This window comes from Anabas testudineus, chromosome 7 (genome assembly GCF_900324465.2).
Source record: "Anabas testudineus chromosome 7, fAnaTes1.2, whole genome shotgun sequence".
In the NCBI taxonomy this organism is placed as follows: domain Eukaryota; kingdom Metazoa; phylum Chordata; class Actinopteri; order Anabantiformes; family Anabantidae; genus Anabas; species Anabas testudineus.
The window spans coordinates 5,862,023-5,889,916 of record NC_046616.1 but is presented as its reverse complement, the minus strand read 5'-3'; the positions used below and the strand labels follow the sequence as shown (position 1 = coordinate 5,889,916).

The 27,894-nt window shown below is 39.3% G+C and overlaps 2 protein-coding genes across 3 annotated transcripts; one reads left to right on the top strand and one right to left on the bottom strand.

The window, feature by feature from the left end:
• Positions 1-112: 112 nt before the first annotated feature.
• Positions 113-7,199, top strand: znf341 (zinc finger protein 341). 2 transcript variants are annotated; one of them, XM_026367284.1, is made up of 16 exons: positions 113-155; positions 807-917; positions 1,432-1,622; positions 2,191-2,340; positions 2,487-2,783; positions 2,965-3,148; positions 3,356-3,446; positions 3,555-3,645; positions 3,787-3,970; positions 4,174-4,418; positions 4,510-4,718; positions 4,979-5,075; positions 5,235-5,367; positions 5,561-5,672; positions 5,776-5,846; positions 5,989-7,199. In XM_026367284.1, exons 1-16 carry the CDS (start codon positions 125-127, stop codon positions 6,567-6,569), a joined length of 2,778 nt encoding a protein of 925 aa, XP_026223069.1. In that variant the 5' UTR covers positions 113-124; the 3' UTR covers positions 6,570-7,199. The 2 variants fall into 2 exon arrangements, with proteins under 2 accessions (XP_026223069.1, XP_026223068.1); XM_026367283.1 differs by having other exon boundaries at positions 3,353-3,446.
• A 1,234-nt stretch (positions 7,200-8,433) lies between these two features.
• itchb (itchy E3 ubiquitin protein ligase b) lies at positions 8,434-27,554 on the bottom strand. Its single transcript, XM_026367285.1, has 24 exons — positions 27,397-27,554; positions 22,715-22,806; positions 22,121-22,262; positions 19,685-19,809; positions 18,806-18,937; positions 18,671-18,716; positions 18,406-18,587; positions 17,862-18,096; positions 17,472-17,567; positions 16,201-16,375; positions 15,628-15,700; positions 14,552-14,636; positions 14,285-14,413; positions 13,351-13,423; positions 12,627-12,698; positions 12,010-12,098; positions 11,660-11,819; positions 11,385-11,518; positions 11,052-11,192; positions 10,777-10,897; positions 10,582-10,686; positions 10,019-10,115; positions 9,841-9,913; positions 8,434-9,540 (listed from the first exon to the last, which is right to left on the bottom strand). The coding sequence occupies exons 2-24, from the start codon at positions 22,782-22,784 to the stop codon at positions 9,441-9,443; spliced, it is 2,655 nt and encodes an 884-aa protein (XP_026223070.1). The 5' UTR covers positions 22,785-22,806; positions 27,397-27,554; the 3' UTR covers positions 8,434-9,440.
• Between the last annotated feature and the right edge of the window lie 340 nt (positions 27,555-27,894).

Here is a 27,894-nt window from a genome sequence, read left to right as displayed (position 1 = left end):
ATTTCCCCCCCCAACTTCTCGCTTTTTGTGTTTTTATTGTCGATTCCGACAACTCCAACAGAGCGCACCTTAACAGGCAGCCCCTGCTAATCGAGCGCCTATCGCGCAGCAGGAGAGCTACAAGATGGCGCAGGCAATATTTGAAGTGCTTGAAGGTAGGAAGAATTTGTTAATAACCACGTTATTACAACTAGAATAACACGTAAATGCAACATTAAACAACATTCGTATATCGGGCTCATTTTTGTGTACTGAAATCATACTATAAAACAGTGTTAGTGCATATATTTCGTTACAACAATCACAAAATCTCATACAAGCGACTGTAAACAAACAGACTGATTCATTATTTTCCCCCTATGGACAGGTGGTCTTATGGACAGTCAGTCATCGTAGTGTAGTCAGACAATAAAGTGTTTTGAGGCTCCCACTGCTTTTCAGATTGCATCTTACATCTCTGCAGCTGGCCCTTTTTTGGAAACACTTTAATAAACCTCATAGGACCAGTAGAGGGTTTGTGTTGTTCTGTAATGAGCCTCCTGTATATTCATAATTATTGTTATTACTGTATTGTTAGTGTACAATTTTCTGGAAATGCATTATATGACTATTATAGAGAAAGTAGCAGTGATATAAGCCTATATAAAGCTGCAACTCATGCAGCATACACTGTTTTATTTTCAAATATTGGCTTATATATACAAATATATATATATTAACTTATAACTGCAATTGTGCAGTTTTGGGCCATTGAGTTTTAGAAACACAGTGTTGCAGGACGTTACTTTCTTTGTCTTTCTCTTTAGGCATGGATAACCAGACAGTGTTGGCAGTCCAGTCTCTGCTGGATGGCCAAGGTGGAGTTCCAGATCCAAACAACCAGAGCGTCTCTGGAACTCCTAATATCCAGTCTATGGGTATGTAATTACAGGAGTGATTATAAAACAAGCAGAAGAATAAAAAAGCCTGTAGTTAAGAAGAGTGTCCACCCTCATAGTGTTTGTTCGTCAGCACCATTTACTTTTAGCCAATCTTTATGACGTTATGGCGTTAATACCTGTGCTTGTGTAACAATAATGACCTATTTTACTACACTAGGTCAGCACCACTCCTTTAAGAATTGACACGATGTTGTGGTGCAACTATTCGTGTCTCCCTGCGACCATATAAGTAGTCACATTTTTACTAGGGGTTATTTCTGCACTGCACTGCATTTTTCTGTGCTATGATGTTGTTGTTTTTTTCAGTTTTGCAAAGAGACGCTGTCAATACCAGATATTGTGTGACTATAGTATAGTAATGTGATAAAGGTTATAAGCCCACAAGTCAAGATATTTATTTGCATGAAAGCGGTGGTGTAAGTGTGTTCTTCTTTCTCTTCATCGTTTACTGCTGCATTTGACTCATTCTCTGTATCTGTCTATCTTACAGACGACGAGGATGTGTTTTTGTGTGGGAAGTGTAAGAAACAATTCAATTCTCTGCCAGCCTTCATGACACATAAAAGGGAGCAGTGCCAGTCTAGCGCCCCCTCCCTGTCCACAGTGTCTTTGGCCTCCACCAGTGCCTACACCCCAGTCCCATCAATCAGCTCTGGACCACAGACTCCTACCAATAGACAGGTGAGGATAGAGAGGGGTCTTTATGTGGGAGATTGATCAATATCTATTTAATGCTCAGCTAGTAAAGAAATTATTTATTTTAGATTAACTCATGTATTTGGTTGTTATACTTGCAGTATTTAAATAAATAATAACAGAGACTACACATTTATTTGGAGGCTGGGTTTAAATAATAATCACAGAATAATACCAACAAATAATTGGTACAGAGTTGTTATTTAAGTTTGTGTAACAGATGACATTAGTGAATAGCTGTAATTAATAAACAATATAACACTAGTAAAGGAAAAAAATCAGCTTTATCTGCTTAAAGAAAGAATGTTCTTAAAGTAAATTTTGTTAAGGTAAAACAGTGCAGTAAAATTAATGCTGATGTTTGAAACCAAGACACATAACTATGATTAATAGTGCTTATAGTACCAATCTTTAGCTGTAGGTAATAATTATTATAATTTTGTGCAGGCTTTCTCACTTGAATTTTGAATTGACTGACTTGTTGCTGTATTAAGAAGACAGAAAGTACAAACTTCTATCTTATGCTTGTGAATTACTTTCACTTCTCCACCAGGTATCCACATATATTACAGTCCCTCCCTCCCCTCTGACACATACTTTGGTTCAAGGCAACGTGCTGGTCAGCGATGATGTTCTCATGTCGGCTATCTCAGCCTTCACTTCCATCGACCAGCCCATGGCCACCATGCAGACACCTATACAGGTAAACAGTAGGGGGCTAGATTGCATGGCAGGCGTTTTCTTGTAACAGTGTGTTGAACTTTCACTTCAAAGTCACTAAATTCACCATGAAATAAAATCCTCATAATTGTTTTTTCAAATCTGTGTATTGTCTATTTTGTATTCCAGAGTAACCTGAGTATGCACACAGCTGGTGTATCATATCTTCAGCATCATCACCACCACCACCATCATCATCATCATCAACAGCAGCAGCAACAGCAGTCTTCCCACTCCCTGCCTGCCAGCCAGGCACCAGCCCACCCACTGCCATCTGGACCTCCCACTCAGCAGCCTCTGTCTTCACAAGTCCCAGCGAGCCACAGCAACTCAGTGGTCCAGGTGTATAGCACACTGCCCCATATGGCCGGAGGTGGTGGTGCAGAAATTCACACCCTGGGTCTCCAGCCGTTCCATTCTGTACAGGTGAGTAAAGTTTGGCGTTTAGTGACTCTCTACATATCTCCATATTAAATATACTGTGCACAATTTATTTTTTAAGTTTTTTGAGTGTGAACCACACAAGAAACAAATAATTAAATAAACAACAGTAGACTTAAGCTGAAATCTAATCTGTAACAAAGTACTGGAAGTGTGTCTTCATCAGGTGCCGAGTCAGTGTGTGGAGAGCCAGTCATTCACCACCCCTCCTGTATACAGCCCTGGGAAGCAGGGCACAAAAACAAAGACCTGCAGCATCACTGCCAATCTAACGGAGTTGGGTGACTTTGAAAAGGTTATCATTCCCAAACGCCCCAGGAGCAGCAGAAAAAGCCCTGAGGGAGCAACAGGTGTGCAAAGAAATAACCTACTGTTTACAGTAAATTTATCAAGAACATAATTTTCACTATGTTCAGGACCCCAAACGGTTCTGTAGCTCTGTTAAATGCATTCAAAATAAACTAGTATTGACACTTATGCGTGACAGTTATTAATTAATAAAGCTGCACATGATTACATAATGAACGTGGATTTGAAATAAAATTCTCTCCCAGCAGAGCAACTGAAGAGAAAAGGTTCAAAGCTGAAATGTAACTTCTGTGACAAGACCTTCACAAAAAACTTTGATCTTCAGCAGCACATTAGAAGGTAAGTTTTCAGGCGGTAGACCGTGTCCGTCTCAAAGCGGGCGTATACCCAGAAGAAAGTGACTCAGTTTCCTTCCAGCTGTGACTTGAAACTGTTTTCTTTTTGCAGCCACACAGGAGAGAAACCGTTTCAGTGCATTGTCTGTGGCCGAGCCTTTGCCCAAAAGTCCAACGTGAAGAAACACATGCAGACACACAAGGTTCAAACATCTGACTACAGCTTCTTTGATCAAGTCCTCTGTTGTTAAGCTCTTTTTGCTATAATGAACGAACCATAATTCCTTAGACTACTTCAGTGGGCTGTGGATGCAGCATAAACCAACAGTATCTGTCTTTAAAAGGTATGGCCTATGGGCGTGGCTAGCACGGTGTCCAGATTACCAATCACAGTAAAGGTGGTGCCACTGACATCTAATGAGGAGGAGGGTGGAGGGGAGCAGCAACAGCAGCCAGGTGAACAAGAGGAGGAAGGGCCACCGCAGCAGACCAGTCAAACACAGGCAGAAGAAGAAGCAGCTCAGACAGGTGATGCCTGTTACATAGAGTAAACCATACTGATAAATCCAGTGATTGATGCAGGGTATATGAATGAATGTGTATTATGTGTACCAACAGTACAATAATCTGCTCTAAAATGCTGATTGTAATTGTAAAAGTATTAACAGCCACTGATTCAGTGTCAGATTTACGGTCCGGCTCTAACAGTAAAATACAATTCATGACTACAGAGGTTCCAGGGGATTTGGAGGAGAGTGCGACAGAAGCTCGGGCTGATCCGGAGGGCAGCCAAGAGGAAGCCATGCAGAACGGGTGTCCACAGGCGCAGATGCCGTCCAACCAGAGCCAACAGTGCCAAGCTCAGACCAAACAGATCGTTGTGATAGACAGCTCCTACCAGTGTCAGTTCTGTGCCAGCAAGTTCAAGACGTACTTTCAGCTCAAGTCCCACCTCACCCAGCACAAAGCGGAGCAGGTAAGTAAGAACATAGGAACATAGAGAGCGGGTCAGTCTACATGTCTGAGATATGTTTATAAGATAAACATGTTGATGTGCTTTTCTATAGGTTTATAAGTGTGTGTTGAAGTCCTGCTCCCAAACCTTCCAGAAGTTGGATCAGTTTTTGGAGCACATTAGGACACACCAAGAGCAGCTGACTTACCGCTGCCACCTCTGCAGCAAGGTGTTCCCGTCACTGTTTGAACTGGGAGTTCACCAGTACTCTCACTGTTTCTGCCCACAGCAGAACACACGCAAGGAAGCCACCATCTACAGGTAAGGTCAGACACTCATCTTCGTGCACCAGCTGCTAAAAATACAAGAAGTAGCAGACACAGCTGTCAAAAATCTGAACATCTGTTCGTGCTGCTGCTTTTTCTCAGCTCATTTTGCATTTTTGCTTTTCTCATATGACTCTGAAAACATTAGTGTCTGTCAACATCTGTCTCTTTTTACCAGCGTGCCTTAGCTTACTGCCTGCCGTTGGTTGGTACCACATTCTTATTCCTGCTCTATTTATTTGCATTTTCCGTCAGGTGTGTGAAATGCCAAAGCAGATATTCTACCCAGGAGGCACTGGAACAACATCTCCTGACAGCCTCACACAGCTTTCCCTGCCCACACTGTCAGAAGGTACAGTCGGCACAGATGTGAATACACATGAATTATACAACTTTAAAATCCATAAAGAAAGTAGTTCCAGCAGCCCTAAGGCTCCCATGCTGAATACGTTTGCCTTTAAATGTGGTGTTTGCTGTTTGAGGTCTGATTTGTTCTCTTTCTTGTCATCAGGTTTTCCCATGTGAAAGGTATTTCAGACGCCACCTCCCCACTCACGGTGTTGGAGGCAGGTTTAAGTGCCAGATCTGCAAGAAGGCCTTCAAGACAGAGCACTACCTCAAACTGCACACACGCATTCACTCAGGTCTGAAAGTGTTTCATCGAGCAGTCTGACAGTTTCTGAATGAAAACTATTGATGATTCAGTATCTGACACTGGTCAGGAACTCTGCCAGGCTACTGACAGAGTTGATGCTGATGTTTCTTTAGTTAAATTGATAATTTCTATATTATGAACCAAAGTAAAGATCAGAATTTGTTGTGAATTCTATTTCTCAGGTGAAAAGCCGTACAAATGCTCCCTCTGCGAGGCGACGTTCAACAGGAAGGACAAAGTAAAGCGACACATGCTCATTCACGAACCTTTCAAAAAATACAAATGTCCCTTCAGGTGAGGTTCCTGACATAGAAAAGTCTGTTCTTCGGTTTCCTTTTTTCTTCTTGTCCGTAATTGTTTTGCTTAATTTATGCTTATTTTTCTGTTTTCTCACTAGGACCCACGTCGGCTGCACCAAAGAATTCAACAGACCAGACAAACTCAAAGCCCACATTCTGTCTCATTCTGGTGAGTGAATAATACCAGCAATCATCTTTAATTAAAGCAAAGATGACATAACAGTTCAGTAAAGTTCAGATTCATCATAAAATGAATGAAACTTCTATTCCCATATGTTTTATTTCTAACATAGACCTCCTCTTTCCTCCAGGTATTAAACCCTACAAGTGTTTGTATTGTCAGAAGGCGTTCAGCCGCAGGGCTCACATGCTGGAGCATCAGCAGTCCCACACAGACAACTACCGGTTCAGATGCTCCACCTGCAACAAGGGATTTACCAGACAGAGTTATTATAGAGATCACAAGTGCCCTGCAGCAGGAAATGGGATGGGAAGTGAAGGAGGGCCTGGAGAGACAGAGGGAGACAACGCGGTAGGAGTTCTTCTTCTGGCAGAGGAGAAGAATGGAGATGATGATGGCAGAAGACACAGGTTCATGAGAAAAGTAAAAAGGATAGGGACTAGGGGAGATGAAAGAGAGGAGGACAACAGCTCGAATTGTAGCAACGAGCAAGTGGAAACACATGAGGAGGAGGAAGAAGAAGAGGAGGAGGAGGGAGAGGAAACGAGGACTGATGAAGGGCCTCAGGCTGCCATGTGTGTTCCCTCTGACGAAAGGCAGACGGAAAGAGAAGACGAGGATGAGGAGGATGGCGAGATAGAACATGACAGTGAGGCGCTGGAGCAGATTCAGAAAAATGACCAAAACTGTTTGCAACAGCCATGTTTGTAGTTTTAAGTGTCATCTATGTAGGAAGATGGTCAAAAACTCAGCTATTCATTATGTTAAAGATAAACAATCTGAGAAATTATTTTATTTTTTGTTTTATATTAAAACGATTAAATTATATGCACTTACTCATTTTATTTCTTTTGATGTAGACAAGGGTCACATTATCTGGTAGATCTACTGTACAGTATAAGAGTTTATTATAACATAGGTTAACATATCACAGATTTGTAGAAGTGAGACATGGATCAAACTAAGGAGTAAGGATTTCTGAAGCCAGTAGAAGAAAAGATGTTGATGTTCTCCATGATGGAAAAAGCTAACAAAAGAATTTCTAAAGAGTCTGGACTTCACACGTCGAACGTCATGCTGATTGAGCACAAACAGAGAACATTCAATGCTCGTTACTACTCTCCAAGAATAACATTAGTGACCAACTAGTTTGCTAAAGGCCATGTGGAGAAACCAGAAGGCTTCGTGGATCAATCAAGAAGCGCTGTGTTTAATGATAACTAAATGCTGCATCACAGAATAACAACCTTTTTATTTCAGTGGTTTTACATGTTACTGTGTAAAATAGCTGCATCAGTAAAATTAAAACTCCTCTCATATCACTGGGACAAACAAACCCATCAACAGATCTATAAAATACAAAATGTATTTTTACACTGACACTTCATTTGTTCAACAAAAGCACAAACACGAATAGTTTTGATTTAATTTATTAAGGTGACAATTTCTATATTACACATTTTTCATGTACATCTGAAATTTAACAGGAAAAAAAAAAATATAGCATTACCATAAACCTCTTATTAAAACCTTTCTTTTACAAAAGAAAATTTGTTATTGACACCATTTACAACCATTTCATATACAGGAAAGTGACAGTGGTTTAGTTGAGTTTAGTTACATAGAGGAGTCTAGATAAAATAAGGAGAGAGCTGAATTATGATATTTACATATTTGCTTATCTACTATGTACCCGGGAGTTTATTATGATCGACCCAGAACTTTAAAATCTTAAAACAACACTCGGCATTATGGGTAACAATCTGAGGTAAAAATGTGAATCGGCAACTTTATATCGCCATACGTCTGTTGTTTTACACTGACTGTGTCACAGCTGTGTCAGTCGTCGTCTTTGCTGAATGCTAACAACACTACACGTGGAAACAAAGAGCCTACGGTTCGACACGCAGACTCGATACTCCCACATGTACCAAGATTTATTTTTTAAAGTGCTGTGCTTTGTCAGACAAACGACACCAGAATCCAATGTTGATCAGTAACCACAACTGTGCTTTCACTGTGATTACTTAGTAATTCAAAGGACACTCCCTGGTGATTTTTATTTCATACAGATAAATGAGATTAATCATGTTTAAGTCTGTTACAGTTGATCAGATACTATGGAACACCAGCCAAATCAAATCAAACAAGTATTTGCAATTATAATATATGCACGGATTTGATGGGTAAAACATGTGAAGGTCTCCTTCTGCACAGACGTCTGTAATCGATGAACTGTGCTAATAACGAGCTGATCGAAAAATACATAACGAAGAATCTTTATCTTTACCACATCTTCCAAATCTGATTAGTTCACTGAGTAAGAATAACATGAGTCTATTATGGAGTGAAAATACTCAGAGGTAAAATGTAGAACGGAAGACAAAAGGTTTTAAATGCCGCTCTGAATTTTTCTGATTCACTTTTGGGAGTTAAACTAACTCTGTCCTTCAACTTCAAATGCTACATGTGTTTGAATAGCTACATGAAGTTTCTTCTAGGATTCTTTGATGTATGCATTCAACACGTCCATTTTGATTTGGTTTCGCCTGGATTTGGTGTTTTCTTTTGTGTCTTTATTACATCTTGAGTACTGAATACACTGAACGCCACCTTAAAATACTTCTGGATCATGTTTTCAATAAGACCATCCGATGAAATCAAAAGAAAGGTGTCTAAAGCTAACATTTAGTTGAATAACTTATACGATTCTCCCAGAATATTCCCAGTACAATCTCAGACCCTATAAAACTAGGGTCAGCTTAAGTTCTGCTGGAGCCTCCCACGTTTCGCATCACTATAAATAATGGAGGTTACAACATTTTTCACAATCTTTAAGTGGTTAACAAATCAAATACTACAGAATCAGGGAACGCAGCTGGTACTCTCATTATTTAGATTACGTAGGTTTCCCCAATGCTCTTTGAAATTCCAAGATAGTTTCTTACCTATTTCAGAGCACTATCGTGTGTTTAATTCACTTAATTCTACTTTAGTCATGAGACAAGGAAAGAAGGTTGGTGGGAAATGATGTAGATGATACTCAAAGTGGGTTAAACTGATTCCAACGCTAGAAAAAAAAAAATCTTAAAGCAACAAAGATTGCCGTTTGGTGAAACGTAACCCTGTATTAAAACAAACAAACCCTCTTCTTTTTTCCTAACCCTAGCTGATGCTATGTTGCCTACTCATACGTGTGTGGAGGAAAGACCTACTGCAGATGTAAACAGATGTCACTGAAGGTGAGTTTTCAGGATCCCATGCATAATTCTGAGCACATTCTGAGAGACAGGAGCAGCTTCTGTGTTTTGGTTTTAAAGAACCCAGAATCGTCACATACCAGCCAGGCTTTGGGAGGCCTGATGTGAGCATAAGTGTCCACGGTAGACACCAGTTCCCAAAAGTCAGCTCTTTTCGCAAGAACATGCGGTCTCGGACATGCACCCACTTTAAGTATCATACAGGTGCATGCATGCTTGAGCACAAACACTCAAAATACCTCCCTTTTTCTGAAGAGGCTCCCTGATTAGAACACTGGTGACCTTTATTCCCTCAGACGCTCACTATTCACATATCCCCTGGTCACTCCTGCCCGAAGCCTTCTGTCTCCTCAATGGCAAACATCAGCTTCTCCTTTAACTGCTCGTAGCTCTTGTAGGGAGGCAAGTCCAGTCTGTTAAAGCTGCGAAAGGAACAAAAATTGATTTCAGCTTGACACTAGACCTTTTCCACAAACAGCCGAATACGAGCATCAAACAGGATTTGGACTTGAACCTTGATGAACTACTTTCTCCTTACACCAATCGATCTGGTTGGGGTTATTGTAAATACTCATAGGAACTAGCTACAATAACTGACTAAACTGAATCAGCCTATATCTTTGACACACAGGCTTATAATAAAGCTCAGATAGTTCACTAACAGTGTTAACTTTAACATTACACTATGTGACTCCAACAGATTCTAGTTTGCATGAACTCACCATGTGTGACTTCTGGGAAGCCAGTTTTCCTTTCCCACCTTTTCAATACAGAACTTCTGTGGACCGTTGCTTCCTGCAAAGTGAAGCACGCGTCAGCAGGAACCAGAGGGACATTATCCAGACTATGACGTATGTTTTGTCTGCATAACATGCCAACTTGTATTGCAGTAATTATTACCCATAAGGTCAGCGAAGCCTCCTACAGGCAGGCGACAGGTACCGGTGACAAACTGCAGCAGCCTCATCCTCTTCTCATTGTCCATCTCCTTTACAAACTAAAAAAAAAAAAAACAGGCAAGTTGCACTAATATGTCACCAGGGTACAGATTATACAAACTGGAACATTAACTGGAACAATAATTTGATACTCTCCACAACCCACACGGTACAACATTTACACGTGTTAGACTCATGTAAGCATAATAACATGTCAGTAGTAGTAGTAGCAAAGCATAAAGCTGCTCGTCTCATTGTGTCCTGGAAAACCACTTGAATTAGCTTAAGCACCCACCTTTTCCACCATTCTAACAGGTATCAAAATTAAAATATGCCTAAATGATGCCACTGTACTTGCTGTGATCCATTTCTTTTGGAGCTTTTACATAACTCATTATCTGCTCCTTTGAGTGGGTAATGGTTGAAAAGTGAGACATTAAATTTCCAAATGGTAGAGAGGATGTTTCTCTTTCCTTCCTATATGGAAGCGTTTGATTGCCCATCACCTCCCTGCTACTCACTGACCTGCCAGAACCAGACAATCTGCTTGCTGTTGCGAGCGTAATGTCTGTAGATAGTGTTTCTTTGCCAGTCTCCAAGGTCAATCTCCTGCATGCCGCACAGCATGACCTGTAACAAGACAACTTTTTTTTTTACCATTTCTTATTTATCTAGTACAGAAGGTACTAAATGCTAAATTAGTTCCCAGTTCATCCATACCTCCAGCTCTTTAGCATCAAAGTACTGCAAGTATTGCTGAGGGAGGACCTCATTGAAGCCTTCAAAGAAAGCCTGTGTTTGCTCTTCTACTCCTCTGGACAGTCTCCACTCTGCTACCAGTCTGTGGAGTTGGACAAAAAAACATAGTATACTCCAAAACACTGAAACTACAGTAACAATAATATGTGACATGTGGACTCAAGTGAAACCCTGCTGACGTAGAAACTCCTATGTGTAACATTAGACTTATATTTATAAAGGCTGGGTCAGGCCACCTGATGTATTCTTCTTTGTTCTCCTCAGTGACTTGGATGTCTCCTCCTCCAGGTTTAAGCTCGTGGGTGGTGATTTCCCCCAGAATCTCTTTGTCAACAGAGAAGAACATCTCTAGCCCGCACTCCTCGATGTTGTTATCCCTGAAGAGCAGCATAGACAAATTACAGCACAGCAAGTGCACCTGCTAATCTGCCATAATAATCCTTGTAACAACTCCTTTTTAATTTCTTTCATGATTAACTACAGAATAATAAAGGTCAATACTGTTCTACTTGCTGTAAAGCATCTCTTTGTAACAGCCTAACACATGGCTCTGTGTACTGTGTACTCACTTGATCCACATTAGGGAGTTGTAAAACTCTGGGTCTATTGACTCCAGGTCTTTGAGAGCCAATGGTTTGTTTAGGATGCGCTTGTAAAATGGCAGTGAGAAACCAGTGTCGATAAACTTGCCATGGAAAAGAGCCTGAGGGATACAAACATATGTTTTATATGATCCTTTAATAACATTTTATTCACAGGGTTCTATAGACAATAGAAAGCCTAAGATGATTACAATGATTTTTCTTTTCAATGAAATTCACTGGGGAAAAAAACAAAGACTAACCATGGCAATGAAACGTCCTATGAACTTGAAATATTTGAGGTGGTCGGGGTTGATGTAGGAGGCCGGGTTGATCTGGAGACAGTAGTTATCTTTACCGGCATATTCAAACAGGCAGTACATAGGGTTCAAAACCTCATGAGACAAGAGGAAGAACCACTCTCTGGAGAGGAGGAGACAACACATATGAGAAAAGGACAATACTAAGCTGCTGACTAGGTAAATAATTATTCAGAGGAACGATTTCTGGAGTAGAGAAACTGCAATATGTATAAAACTTCCAAACCAACATTTTCTTTACTACACCTGCGAACACATTTACAACATTTTACGCTCAGCAGTATCGGACTTACCTTGCGACACCTCCGTAATCAAGGCCTTCTTCACCAGGAAAGATAATCCAAAGTCTCCTTCGCAGATCTTGGGCATTGAAGCTCATTATCTAAAACAGATATAAATGTATTAATAGATTGGTGCTATTAATGCCTCTATCACACAACATAATCAGTGGAAAACATCACAAGGCAGCAAATGACTTCATAATCAAGTTCGTCACCAACACAGAAATAAAACCTGCTTTTATTATAGACTGAATCACAGAACTCGCTAGAGCTGTGTTTGTGGTAGTCAGTAGTCTACATAGCTATTAAGAGTGTTACGGTCCCACAAGTCGATCATCCTGCCCTTCCCCACCCAAAACATGCCATTCTGTTTTAAACATCTCATTTTTCTTTGGAGTCTAATTAATACATATTAATAGCTGCTCCCCGACGCCCACAACACTGTTACACTATCACAGAAATCTGATATTTCCTCTTGTAATAGGATATATCACATGCTCGGGTGCGTAGGCCTTATTGGTGTGCTGAGTTCAGGGACAGTATAGCGTGTTGGTCATCTGTGCTACCTAAACTGGGCTGTGGATTTGGAGATTTGTTAAATTACTAATAGTTAGGACTGTTCACTTTACCTGTTGGAAAGAGTCCTCAAACAGAGTTTTTCTGGATACGTTGATCTTGATGTGTTGAGGCATTGCCAGTTGCTGGAAAAAAAAAGAGAAAAAGCCAGAAGCAGTTAGAGGTCGAAAGTACTTTTAGTTGTGACATAACAACACCTGTCAGATCATGAATCATTTAACACAACACACAAGCAGTATAACTGCAAAGTGCACATAAAACAGTATATGATTATTATAATATGATTATGCAAATGTTATAATGAATGGTATATTATCGAGTTATGACAATCATAAGACAAGTGTGCATCTGCCACATAGAAAATGTATATATATATATATATATATATTAAAAAGTTAAATATTTTTAACTTTTTAATTAATAGTTAATAGTTAGTTAATAATATTTTTGACGAATTTAGTTCAAGTGAATTTGTGGTATAATGGCCAACTAAAGACCACACACATTTTCTAGAAGATTATATAACATGTTAAAGTTCAAATGTAAATTATTTAATTCCTTACTGGTAGAGTCAAATCATAATAAAGGCCCATTTACAGTATATCCTGTTGGTGTGTCCTGCACTCTTGTTACTTAAAAGGTCACCAAGCATAAAGAGGGAAACAGGAACAGAAGCCCTGGCACTACTTCTCTATATTTGCTGTCAATTATCACGCTTATTGCAGTCACCATCACTGTCACAAATGCTGTACAGAAGATAGAATCTGTTTGTCTTACCTGACACCAGAATCTGAAGTACTGTACTTTGGCTTTAAAGTCTCTAACGTAGGTGATCTGAGGTCCATTTTCACTGAAATGAAACAAAGATTATTCTTATTCTTATATGAATAAATATTTTAAAGCTAATTCTAACTTGAGCTAGTTTAATCCCATATTAACACTAATTTCTCTCATTATTTATGACATTTTAAAGAATACATTATTACACAACCTTTCATTCTAACGGTGTACTGTAAATATGTTAAGGTTACGTGACCAGGTTGTCATTGCTCCCGACAGCACATGGTGCCACATTCTTAACCTGCTTCACCAAACTGGTTTTTCCACCACCAGGACCAAACCAAGCTAATTACACTAGTTACGCTCACAAGTTATTATCTTGAGTCAACTTAACTATTACATGTGTAACATGAGTGAAGGTACAGCACAAAGAGACTATGTGACCCATTAGTCAGGATAATGCGTCACAACTCTAATAATAAAAAGGGAGAAAATGACTCACTTTCTAAAAATGCTGAAGCAGAACTTGGTAAGACCGACCTGACTGGTGGAGTGTCAAAGACAAGCTAATACCAGCTATCCATAATTCTTCGTAGTTTATTCCAGGAAACTGAGTTATTTAGAAACACACTGTTGTAATATAACTTTTGTTTCCCTAAAGTGGAGTCTTCTGCTTAGCCCTGTCTACAATTTACTGATTTTATAATTTCTCAGAATGTCTTTTTGAAAACAAGAAACATGTTTGTGTTCATAAAGAGCAGAAAGGTGCTATGAGTAAATGTTTGCTTCTTCTTGGAAAGGTTAAATGTCTAATGGCCTTGTCCTAAAGCCAAGTCAAGATAGTTGTTTTTAATTGTAAACATTGATTTAACAATTATGATTCTCAAAAGTCTCTCTAACTATGTGGAAAATAGTATGGCGCAGGACATACAGTGATGATTTTCCAGTGCGAGGGTCGATGTAGGTGGTGGTTCTCATGTTGTGGTCTACGAAGTAAGCAATCCCATCTACAGTGAACCTCATCTCCCAACCTTCTGGAAGTGGCTTCTCGTTCAGCAATCTGAAAAACAAGAGAGATTATATTACATTAGTGAATATGTTGAAATACAAATACAGCACAAATGTATGTTAAATGTGTTCAATATTTGACTGAAATTGTAGCAGTGCAACATGCACACACACACACACACATACTAACCCCTGTGTCCGTGGGTCCTCCCACTGTGTTGATCGCGTAGTGTGATGTACGAAATAAACTCTGCCATTGCTGTCTGTTCTCTTCTCTGAAACACATAGTAATAATAATTTAGTCCAATGCAACCATGAAAAGTAGAAATTAATGTTGTTCATTGGATACATTGCAAACTTTATTTATGTATCTATGGGGGAAAAAAATCACATTATGAAATACACCAGATATGTCATAACTCACACCCTTCAACAGCAGCACTAAGTCAAGCGATAAACATTAAGAGATTTATTATCAGGGGATGTGAGACAAGGAGTCAGAGATAGTATGCTACTGATAGGAAGCACTCCATGAGGTGGCTCAAGGTCCAAAAGGTTTTCTTTTTTGTCCCGAGTGGCCGAGCAGCCTGCTTTATCTAAAAGGAATCTAGCTACAACTTTGAATTACACAGGTGCTAGAAGTAATTACTGAAACTCTCTCCCGTAGTTGTGCTATCTCCTCTCCGTCTCCCTCTCTGTTCTCCTCTGCAGGTATCCTCAGCCTCGGAGCTGTATATCTCCAGAGTCCAGTTACTGGTTCTACCAATCTGCCCAGTGTTTTTCCTGCTTGTTGTTTTTTGCTGCTTGCTGTTCTTTTCTCTCTCTTCTTTCCACTCACCCCAAAAGGTCGAGGCAGGTGGCCACCCACCCTGAGCCTGGTTCTGCTGGAGGCATCTTCCTCTAAAGGGAGATTGTCCTCTCCACTGCTGCCTAGTGCTTGCTCAACTGGGGTTGTTGGGTATTTCTATATAATTCTGTGTACATTTATATTCTGTAAAGTCTTAAATCTTAAATGCTATAAAGGGCCTTGACATGACTTCTGTTGTGATTTGGTGCTATACAAATAAAACTAAAATGGAATTGAATTGAATTGAATTGAACTGAAAGTTAAATATCTAAGACAAATAACAAACTTCTTGAGTATGTTCTTTTAATGCTATATATGCCTATACCAGCTATGAAGTTAATGGTGAATGTTTACTTTTACAAGTTAAATGACATCTCAGAAACATATGTATTTCAGCTGAAAAGCCTTAAAGATCTTACCCCATCCTGCTGGCAGAGGACCAAGAGGATCAAACTCATTCTTATTCTGAGTGGCAGAAGCCTGGTCTTGTAGCTGCAGAGCAGATAATCATAATAGCTCACATTATTCAAATAACACCTAGAGAACAACTGCGGTGTTTGTCTGATTTCATGCCTAAACAAATTTATTTAGTTACTTTGGTTTATCAGGACATGCAATTAGTATAAAGGAATCAATTGCAAATTAGTTATTTGACAACATTAATATTGAAACAGACTATTGCAGACTATGCAAATAAATGCAAATGCAAATTCCTGGAGTGAACTATAACCTTGATCTCTCTAGTAAATGCAATTGGGTAACACTGTGCACTGATACTGGTAAATGTACTAAAGCATAAGCAGTGAGAGTAGAATTCTATATTGCAAAAGTCTTTTTCAGAAAAGACTTTCTCTGATTCTGAATTTTTCTAAACTCATGGAAGTGAAACACTTCTGTTTCATGACACACAGGAAAACGGATCCTGCAGCAAAATATTCTTCATATTCCAGTATATTAACACCCACTTCACCACATTATAGAGGAAGTCTCACCCCCACTATGAACCTCTGGTTGAACTGCTGCATGGCACCCTGCAGCTGGTTGCGCTGGTGCTGCCACTGCTCATAGTTACGCATCGTCTCCATCGTGGGACGCTGCCATGTGGTTGTCCGTGAGATGTGATCAACAAAGTAGACCCGCCCCATCTGATCAACACGACGCTCCCAGCTAAATAAAGTGAGAAAACAATGAGAATTATGCATTATTTGAACCTATTAGTCAGTCTCACTGATGTTAAATCTCTTTTGAATACTTGATTTTGAAATCCACATTTTGCATACAGCTTCATAAAACTATAGAATTAGCATCTGTGTCAATAAAGTCTAAAAAATAAAGAAGTAGCTGGAGAAAAAAGCAATAATGTTATGGAGAATGGGAGGGCTTAAAATATGAGTAAGATCCACTGGAGCCACATTAATCTAACCTGGTCAAATGTGGGAATGGAAGAAAGCTTGAATAAGCTCAAGAATAAAGTTGAATATCATTGCAGTAAATGAATCAGGAAAAGGAACTATACACCGTTGCAAATGACCTATGAGACAGAGCAGCCTTAGTAAAGTCACTTCTAAACTCAGCATAGTCTGATTTATACATCAGCCCTATGTAGTTTTTTTTTTTTTTTTTAAAAGGCAGACGCTCTGTTGATACAACTTACAATAATGCCCTCTTTAGAGCACACATTTACAGCGTAAGATTGCTATGTTGTGATCTGCAGTAGCAGAGGCTGTAATCAAATGAGGAACTACACAATTTAAATTAGCTGAAGGTAGCTGAAGTTTTCTTGGCTAATGTGCTAACTGATATAAGTCTCCCAAGTTTGAATATTTTGAAACTAGAGCCCAACTAGCAGTGTTCTTATTCCGTGTCATTCATGGGTGCAGTGCTGCATTTCCTGGCTTGTTACTACCAACAACTGCAGAATGATAACATCAATCACATGAGAGCACACATTCACCTTTGTCCTAGTGCATGAGATAAACAAAATGGGAAACTATTAATATTCAAAACCCATCAGTTTAACTTTAAAACAGTTACTGTTCAGGTAAAATACTGTTTTTACTGCAGTAAGAACCAAAACACTTTCCTAGCTTAATGAGAAAGGTTTATGTTAACAAGACACCTATCACACAGCTCCAGCATGCAATCAACGTATATTTTAGGATGATCTTGGATATACAAATAAGGTAGAATCCTAAAAACCTTGAAGAAATATAATATCTTTAACTATCATTATCTGAGAAGAGAAAGAAGAAGGACTTTGTACCCAGGAGGCAGTGGATCAGGGCGTTCCCACGTTGTTCTCTTTTCCACGTGATCAACAAAATATACTCTGCCGTTCTGATCCACCCTCTGCTCCCACCTGGACAAAATGATGACAATAAACTTTAAGAAAGTTATGATATGAAGATATGAAGTTATGAGCCATCCTACTGCAAAACATTTAAAACCACCATAGTGACAAATCAATGTTCTATGTTATAGAAAATGATTAGCATCATAAGTATTAACATTAAAATAAGTGTATCCTTCACATCTGTCTGATATACAGCTTCTTTTTCTAAAAATATTTCTATGCACATAATACCATCATTTTTATTATCCTTTAACCAAACCCCCTCAGTTCTTCCATACAAGTTACAGAATGACATCTAACCCAGGGGGCAAGGGCCCAGTGTTCACAGCGGGGACCCTGGGGGAGATGCTGCTGGTTGGCTGTCTGGTTGCCGCAGCTCCAGAGCTGGAGGCCTGTGAGGAGTTCCTGTCGGAGCCTGCTGATGGACTTGAGTCAGGGGCTGATGAAGGTCCTGGCGCTGGTGTTCGCACCGGTGTCTCAGAACCTGTCTGACCATTGCTGCATTCAGCTGGTGTAGAGCCATTGCTGGAAGATGCTGAAGAAAAATCAGAAATAACTGAGTGGGTTTTACAGTTTGAGTAGTAAATAGCAAATCTAAAAGCATGCAACAATGATCCACATTGGCCTAATAATTTGTGCTGACTCTCATTGTTGCCTTGTAGAAATATGGCTAATATTGAAAGTAAACCTGGCGTCAAGTCAAGTGTTGGCCAACTCCCAGTTTAGCCTTAAGGTAAATGTTTGTCATTGGATTAGATTGTGATGAGCACACAGGCAGTGCAGGAAGTTTTTATTAGAAAAGCCTCTAGATCAGAAGTGGATCACCGCTCACTAAATGTCTGACCTGGTGAAGAAGTGGGTCTGCGGGGGGTTGGAGGAGGAGGTCTGGAAGGTCTGGGTGGTCGGAGAGGTTTGGACCCTCCTGAAGATACTGAGGGAGACCCTGTGCTGTTCAGTGACCTCTGCACACTTGGAGAAGACCTGTGCTCTACACTGTCCACAGCTGGAGAACTGTCTCGACTTTGCCTGTGAGCAGGGTGAGTGTACGGAGATAAATAAAGCAAAAAACTGACACTAATAATTACTGAAGATAGGAAGAGATTCTGTACCTTAAAGGATGGTCTCCGTTAGGTTGTAATTCCCCATTTGATGTACCTTAAATAAAAAGCAAAAACACTCAAACAGGTCTGCATGCTTTTTGACCACTTTAACTCTGTTCAGCTTGTTGCTCCTCTGTGACTTACTGTGATCGGCCTCGGCTAAAGCAAACGTCTCGGGGTCGGCAGTCATGCCGTCCAGACAGACACACAGATCTCCCACCACATCTGCCTGGTCTCTGTCTGTACACAGCTGTAAGGTCTGCACTACCTCAGTGACTGCAAGGAGATGACAAAAATACAAGATGATCACAGTAAAATCACAGCAGCTATAATGTTTTGCTTGCTATCATGGATCACAGCATATAAGAGCCAATTACTGTCCTCTGAAAAGGGAAAATACTGCATATTTTCAATATCACTATCGCAAACCAGTAGCTGAAGTGTTTTACTTTCCACAACATTACAGTTTAAATTACAATAAACTGTTCCACTAAATGAGAGGAACAAGAACAGCATCATTAGATCAGTTGCTGTTCAGGCTGAATGTTCTTACTGAAATAATGAAGGTCATTAAATGTCATAAAATCTACAAGTCATTTAGTTTAGCTCAGACTCAGTTCAGTTCACAAATTACAAATGATTTGTGTGAATTTCCTGCTGTTAAATGGAACATCAATCACCTCTTGACAACTCTCTGTCATTAGCTGCTGGACAGACTGTATCCATAAAGAGGCGTGGCAAGGGACTGAATGGAGAAAGAACCTAAAGAAGTTAACTAAGGTATCACTACCCCTGCTTACAGAAAGTGATAAATATATATATATATATATAAATAATCATCCATGCAGTAATTATCCAATGGGAGGCTCTTACTTATTTGCTTAGTGAAAGCTAGGTGGTGACTTTTTTTGGACGGGCAGTGTACACACATATATTGTGCCGAGGGAGATCATGCAGCCAATATTGTGTTGTTGGATGGAAAGTAAACAATATGTTAGGCAGCTGTGTGTTTTATATACTTACTTTTCATATCGTTAGACTTGAGCGTGTCGCTGACATCCAGTGTGGCCATGCCTAGCAACACGTCTGACTTCAGGGTCTGGTGACTCCACACGCGAAACACCAGTTTGCTGAATGGAGTCACAATCCTGTTGACACAAACAATTCGGTTGACATATACAATGCAATTTGTACTTTTGGTTGATTAGTGAAGCCTTTCATCCAAAAGAACAGTTTTATGGTTTTTTGAAAAGCCCTTCTGATATTTACTATCAAGACTTTCGGCAGACTTTCCAAGAGCATTGTTTCATCCAATTTTACAAATATTTAATCTCAATTATATTACAGCATTTATTAGCATTAATGAAAGTAACATTAAGCTATATCGTGAGTATGCCACAACCAAAAGATGCTAATACATTACACCACTGCCAGCTGTTCATAGGTTGCAGTGAAAAACCTATGACGTTGAGAAGCTATTAGGTATGAGTGTCCATAACTATGACTATGGCAGTTGTTTAGCTGCTCTACGTGAACCAGACACACAGTCTGTAGGTGCCAGTCATGTGGAGAAAGCTTATGTTTTCTTCCACAACTCAACTTTCACTGTTGGATAATAGAGAGCATCTGACATCTGGTTTTGCAGTTAAACCATAGAAGACTGAAGATACCTGCAGCAATTAGTTAAAACGGCTCAGTGGATTGTGGGTTCCCCACTCCCCAAGTTATCCACTCTCACTATCTCCACAAACAAACTTCTAACGTTAAGAGAGACACGCCCCGAGAACCATTAGATCAGGAAGACTCACAACCATGAGCACACAGACCAACAGCCTGAGAGTTGGACTAAAATTCAGTCTTAATATGCAGTAACAATAAAGTATCTTATCACTAATTCCTGGTGATTCAACTACAAAAAACTTTAAAAACTGTAGATCATGAGACACTTTCTATTTTCCACAATTAAAAGGAATTCTTTTCTGAATGCTCTAGTGAAATTTCTCAAGGTCCTTATTTTCTGTGGAAATGTGATTTCAGAAATAGTCACTAATCATTTTTTATTACTCAAACAATGAATTTGTACTTACTCCACTCAGCAGTGCAGATTATGACAGTATGTGTTGTGTGCTTTTTCTATGTTTTCTTTACAATGTATAACAACTGCAACATGTCATGAAAACCTAAAACTGAAAATTATGGTTATTAAACAAAAAACTGTGCAAACTTGCAGAGAATCCAAATCAGACTGTCAGACAGGATGATGAAACAGTGGCAAAAACAGCTGCAGAATGACACTGGCCACAAAATATGCAGAGGACCTACAATAAGAAAGACTGGCTCAGCTCAACAAAGCTTTTTACAGCATTTGAAGGGCTCACATTACCGTCCTAGCATAAAGAAAGTCAAAGTCAGTGCTCCTAGCAATGCAGGCAATCTGACAAACAAGCCTCCAAAGTTTTAGCTAATTACTCAATATTAAAAGGGCTCATAGTGAGTGCAGTTCCATATTTTACACTGAAATATATGATGCCAGATAAAATGATGGCTGGAAAAAAAACAATTGAAAGCAGTTCAAGAAACAGCGCTACTGCAGCATTATGCCAGGCACAACTGAATCTCCAAATTCACAGTTCGATTCAAACCTCAAATTCTGAGCCACAGTTTGTTTTGATTTTTAAATCACCTTTAATTTGGAGCATTAGCGCAGCCATAGCCCCAGACCGCTTTGAAAACACGGATTACCTACACTCCTTATTGTCCTTGAAGGCTTCAGCTTTCTAGAGTGGCTGCTGTGACAGACAGCTCATGCTATACCTTATATAAAGACACAGTGGTTTCTTAATGGAAAGCCTGAGCACAAAGGCAAGTGCTCTTCTGACAAGAACAAAAGGAAATATCTGATTTCTGGGATATATTTTCAAATTTAGGGGCAGCAGGGAGCCATTACTCATGTGAAGAAGACTCCCAAACATCTGGGAGAGGTCAGATGTCTATAACAGTTTAGCAGCAGTTTGGGGGGAAAACATGGTTCGGAAACTTTGCACATTTGTGTTCCAGTCTCAGAACAGTTATACCCCAGCACTCACTGAATTTAATCGTCATGATTTATAGACAATTTATCAAATCATGGACTGATAATAAATAAAATAAATAAACTTACTGACATTACTTTGTAACCCATCATGGAACATGCATTTTTGATGAGTCACAAACTCCCTCAGTGTGGTTTCATTGGTTGAATTACAGGTTTGCTAACTTCTGACTACAGTTAGCTTTCGTTATGTAATAAGCCAGTTTTTTTTACTCTGTATTATGTATTAAATATGAACAAGAACAATACATTCATCATTTGCGTGTTATTCAGATCCAAACATATTATTTTTATTATCTTTTATGAGAAGCAACAGATTAGTGAACTTCTGATTATTATAAATGTTGTCAAATGTCATATTAACTCACACAGTGAGAGGTTGTTTCCATTTGGGGCTGTGGGTGTTGCTGCATTTCTCTGTTTTCTTGGACTGCCCGTCGACTGTCACTTCCACATAAGGACTGGGACCGAACCAGTTTTTCTTGTTCTCTTTCAGTTTTGCTGATAGCACTGAAACACAGAGAGAGAGAGAGAGGGAGGAAGGACCGCGAGGCAAACAATTAGTCATAGCAGTGCAGAGAGAAAGAGAAAAACAATAATTTAACAAGAGGGAAAACTGTATGCAACACACATTTTACATTAAAGGCGGAAAAGGGAAACATGACTAAAACTAAATTGGTATTTTGAAACTTGAAATTCAGTGCAACACGTATTTGGCTAGTGAGGAGACAGCAGTGAGCAAATGTCTGTTTTTGTGATTTTTGTAACTGATGAATGAACATCATTGCACACAATGTCAAGAAGACAGGCAAAGTTTAAGTTGTCATAACAGTCATTTTTCCAAAACAGATACAGTATTTTGACTGATCATAGCAAGAACAGCACCGGTTCTGTTCTACTGGTGAGTCCCAGAAAGACAAGACAGTGACAGTCAGCACACACAATAAAGACTGAGCACTTACCAATGATTTGCAGCTGCGCCTTAACAGGGTAACCATTGGAGGTGCCTGACCTGGTGACTCCACTGGCCATGACATAGGGCTGCGATGAAGGCCTGCAGCAACAACAGCACATCATTAGAGTGAATAAGTTTCGTTTATATGACGATGTTGTTACCTGTTTTGCTCTTACTAAGTCTGTACTCGTCTTGCCTGCATTATTAGACGTGTCATTTGACATTTTCTCTCTTTTTACTTGAAGCATAAACCAGCTTTAACCCACAAAATTACACAGTCTATACCTGGTAAATTAGCCTGTGAGGTCAAACACAGCTCATCATAATACCCTATTAAATATTCAGCTTTGTAAAATATCAGCTACAATTGTGATTTTCAATTTTATTTTTTAATCTAGCTTCAATATTTTGGTTAGGGTTAACTCATCGAAAGTTCATTTCAATTGTATGTTGGCCCTAATGCACTGAAATGTAATAACACTAATGTGGAATATGAACAGTGAGTCTGCATATATATATATATATATATATATATATATATATATATATATATATATATATATATATATATATATATATATATATATATATATATATATATATATATATAAACATGGTTTAACATTTGTGTTTATTAGGCTCATGTTGTGAGTTGTGATTACTTTGGTCAATACTAAGATAGCGATTAACACAATTACTCACAGACTTTGGTTGATGCCATTTGCTCATGAGGAACTGCTAATCCATAAAAAATTATCATTAACATAATTAACGCCCCTAAAATCACCATATCCACTAGTTGCAGTTGAAGAAGACATTTTATAAATGGAGGAAAAGGTTTGTTGTGTTTTCCATCTTTACTGGAACAGGCTACCTGCATATTTTCCAACTGATGTCACTCTACTGTTTTTTTAGCTTTAGATAACTGAACCATCCATTTTAAAATGACCAATGTTGTGTGACCTCTTTTTGCCACAGTTTTATCCTGTGTGGCTCTCTTTGAATCTTCCAACAATGCGAGAGTGTGTGTGTGTGTGTGTGTGTGTGTGTGTGTTTCCCTTGTTTTGGCAATCTAGCTGTGTAACCCAGTTGCTTTGAACCAATAGGATGATTGTACAGATGAGAGTTGACCCAAATGCAGAACACGCACATTTATAAAAAATGATTCATGTTTCCTTGTTAAAAAAATTCCCAATAATTCTGAAAGTTGTTTTATTGCCAAGCCCAGTCCTCAACACTCGAACTGTGTCATCAACTGTTTGCATTCAAAACATCAATGAGTACAGACTGACTATAAACTCAAACCTTTACAAGAAACATCAAGTAAAGCGGGCTTGGCACTATGTTAGAGTTACCTGTCAGATCGTTACGTGAAACACGTTGCATCATTATGGCGGGTTAAAAAAGCCTTCAGGAGAATCACAGAGTCCTGACTAGCTGTAAGGGAAACACCATTTCAATGTTCTACCTGTATTGTCTGCTGTTAAGGGCTCAAGGGACATTTTGTTATTTTAAAGTTGTGATAAAATTAATATTGTAGAAACAACCATATTAGATTGCTTTTCAAAATCCAACCGTACTCATCTTAACACACCAAGTAAGTTAAATGACATACTGTTGAAAAAGGCTGTGTTCCAAGGCTGGAGCTTTAATTATAAGCATTGCTGAAACCTCACTGGGATTTTGAATGGAGTTTTTTGAGGTCTGGTTCACTTCGGTGGCTCCAGTGCATGATCAAGCTTCCTTTCTGCCCAGACAAAACATGCTGACCAGAGAAATGATGAATTTAACAGTCTAACTCCACAATTTAGTTCTCAACAGTTTATAAGCTTGTCACATTTTCAGCTATATTCTTTTTAATTTGTTTACTGTGTTAATTCAGCGATTTTACTTTTCGAACTCTACAACACAACCCATTGTGCAGACTCTGGTTATCTCTCGTCTTGACTACCGCAATGTCTTACTGACGGGGTTACCAGCTGCACCGTCAGACCCCTCCAGATGATCTAAAATGCAGCAGCATGTCTCACTTTTGATCAGCCAAAAAGAACACGTTACACCACTTTTCAGATCTCTGCACTGGCTTCCTGTAGTTGCCCGCATCTGGTTCAAAGTCCTGACCGTTGTCTACTAAGTTTTCAACTCAACAGCACCAGCTTCCCTGAACTCCCTTATCCTGGTCTATAATCCCTCTCACTCACCTCACCTCACAAGATCCTAGGCAAAAACTTTGTGCTCTGTAGTTCCAAGATGGTGGAACGATCTACCCACCTGCATGCTCAGCTGCCTCACTCTCAACTTTCAAAAACCTGCTGAAAACAGAACTCTTCCAAATCTTTCTCTGCACTAAAATAAAATTTTTAAAATGTTCCAATATAAAAATCCAATGCTGCTACACTGCACTACTAACACATCCATCAATCAAAAAGAAAGAAAAGGAAAAGTGAAATACTGGCACAGTATTTAGTTCCTGTGATATTCCTAGAATCTGGTCCATTACCTTCATGCAATGAAAAATGCATGTTCCTCGGTCTATCTCTCCTAGTATGCAAATGGAAGAGCAGGACAGAGTGAGGAGCTCCTGGGTAGACTTTCACTTTGGCTACTGATTTAGTCTCTGTCAATAATTAATTGCAGCTGCTGACTTTGCAGCCTCGTGAGCAAGCCAATTGTGTTTTAGGTGAGGGGGTTGGCGGAATATGAAACTTAGTGATGACCTACCTTCACTTGGAAATAACATCATCCACAGACTAGTAAATTGTGTCTGGTGCATATGTGAGGCATTTTAAACTACATTTGAACTCAAACTGCACCATGTCCTGGATTCCACTGAGTATACTTTATAGGATTTCAGCATCTTACAGACTAAACTTGTTGACTCCTAAGTCTGTGCCATTGTTAATTCGTTGACATACAAAGTTTACAGTTTTTCTACGCACACAGTATTTGTGCATACTGCCAAAACATGTCTTCATGATGACCAACTTAGTATTAAAATACAAGGATGCTCACACCAAGACATAAGAGCCTTGTGTCCTTTTAATATTATTCAGTGTTTAACATTAGAGTAGTAGCAAGTTCACATTCACACATAATATCTGAAAGGTGAAGTTAGCTGCTGAAATGATTCAGATAATTAACAGGTTGTTCATGATTAATCTCCACAACAGTGTACACGCCATGAATGAGACCAACTACAAATCACAAAATCAAACATGACTTATGTCATTCGCATCAGGAGATTGTGTTGAGATAATAAGATGGATTTTTAATACTCATAACACTTTCCGTGATGCCACCCAAGTAAACAGCACCCAGTCTGTCAGTCACCAGATGACTCAACGTTTGACACTGGCTGTAGAGAAACCAACACGACCAGCACTGCCAAGTTGCTGATGACTAAAAACTGTGAGCAAAAACAAAAAGATCATTGTCTCTCTCCTACTATATGTATGCGTTTTCTCCATGTAACTACAATTATACAAGCAGATGACTGTAAAGTCAAAACAGCTTCAGGTAGGAGAAAAATGCAGGATAACAGGAAATGTTGTCCTTTAAAACTAATTAGTTTCATGGTGTGTATCCTCTAACATTTACTATTAACAAAAAGGTATATTTCTGAAAAGGAGAATGGAAATTACCAGAAATAAGGATTTTGAAGTAGTTCACTTGTAGAATCTCTACATAAATCACATTTAACAAGGTCTGAATGTTTTACATTTCTGCAAAACTTTATTTATGGCAGTTAGACATTTAGGTTATCAACAAAGAAGTTTAATCATGTTTAAAATACTTGGTTATTTGTGGAATATTTGTACTTTTGTACTCAAGGTAAGTATGTGGTTCTTGTACTTGTAGTAGAATACATGTTTAGGCAAGTACTTGCACGTTTACTTCAGTACTGAGTTGGTGTAACTTTCTGGTGTCACCTGTGGAAGTTTCATGAATATTGAATCATTGTGATTATTTATGCAAAATAATTTCTACAGCATGTTCATTCAGGTTAACATTTACAACACACAGAAGCCTCGACACTCCTTATTTGAATACTTCTTCTTAAAGTCAGTTAGATTTCCATTGCTTGGTGTATCAGTGCACTATAGATCGTGTGAGGTATTAATAACAAACAACAATCTCGTATTTTGTCTTATACAAAGCAAGAAATTTAACCAACTAGGACAACAACAGCAAACTAGCAGATAGTGAATAGAGTTTGGTGTAACGTGACAGCTAGCTTTAGGAAAGGCTAGTCAAACTACATTAAGTCCAATTGTATTAAATGGCATTTCTATTAGTTTATAACAATAATAATATTGTTATATTCCCCACATTTTCTTGTGATGAGATAACACAGCACACTGTGGTGTAGATTACATAATTTGATCCAACTAGGAACGGATAACGAGCTAACGCTAATGTTCAGTTATCCGTACAATCGGGAACAGTGTGTCCTCCTTAGCTATAACTGCACAGACGTTCAATTTACTGTGTATTTAAAGTGGGAGTGGGTTTGTGGTCACAGGAGCGGCCGAGTACGTGTTTAATATCAGTTTTCCCCCGAGCCCGGCTAGCTGCTAGCCAACTAGCTCCGGTCATCATCATGGCTGTCTGGAAATCCCAAAGTCCAACGGCTGTAAAAACAGCAAACACCGCCTGTGAGAGATGTAGTAATGGGTTTGCATCGCTTACCCGGATCCGAAGGGAAGCTGTACAACCACACTGGTGCCGCTGAGGTGAAGTCCCGGCCCCTCGGTCGGCTGGATGTTTGGGTTTCAGTCGGCGCTTCACTTCGAGGAAGAAGAAACTTCCACCATCTTCGTCATCTCACGTCACGTGACCGAAACAAGGCGCAGCGCACGCTGCTTCCCCCCCCCCACCCCTCCCCTCCCCTGCGCTGTGATTGGATCACAGGTGGACCAGGATGGACCAATGGGCGATTAGTAAACACGCTGATGCGTTTAAAGACCCTGCAACGTTGCACCACCAATAATCAGACCAATAAATTATTTAGTTTGCGTTGCTTTCAGGACTCACCTATCTCCTCTCTAAAGGTTCTTTAAGAGATTAGAAAATGTGCACATTGTAGTGCATGTGTGATATCTAAACAGTCAAGAATGGCAACAATATATTTCACCGGTGGACTTCAGGACACTTGCAACGCAAGGCGCTGAATTTGATCACTATTTT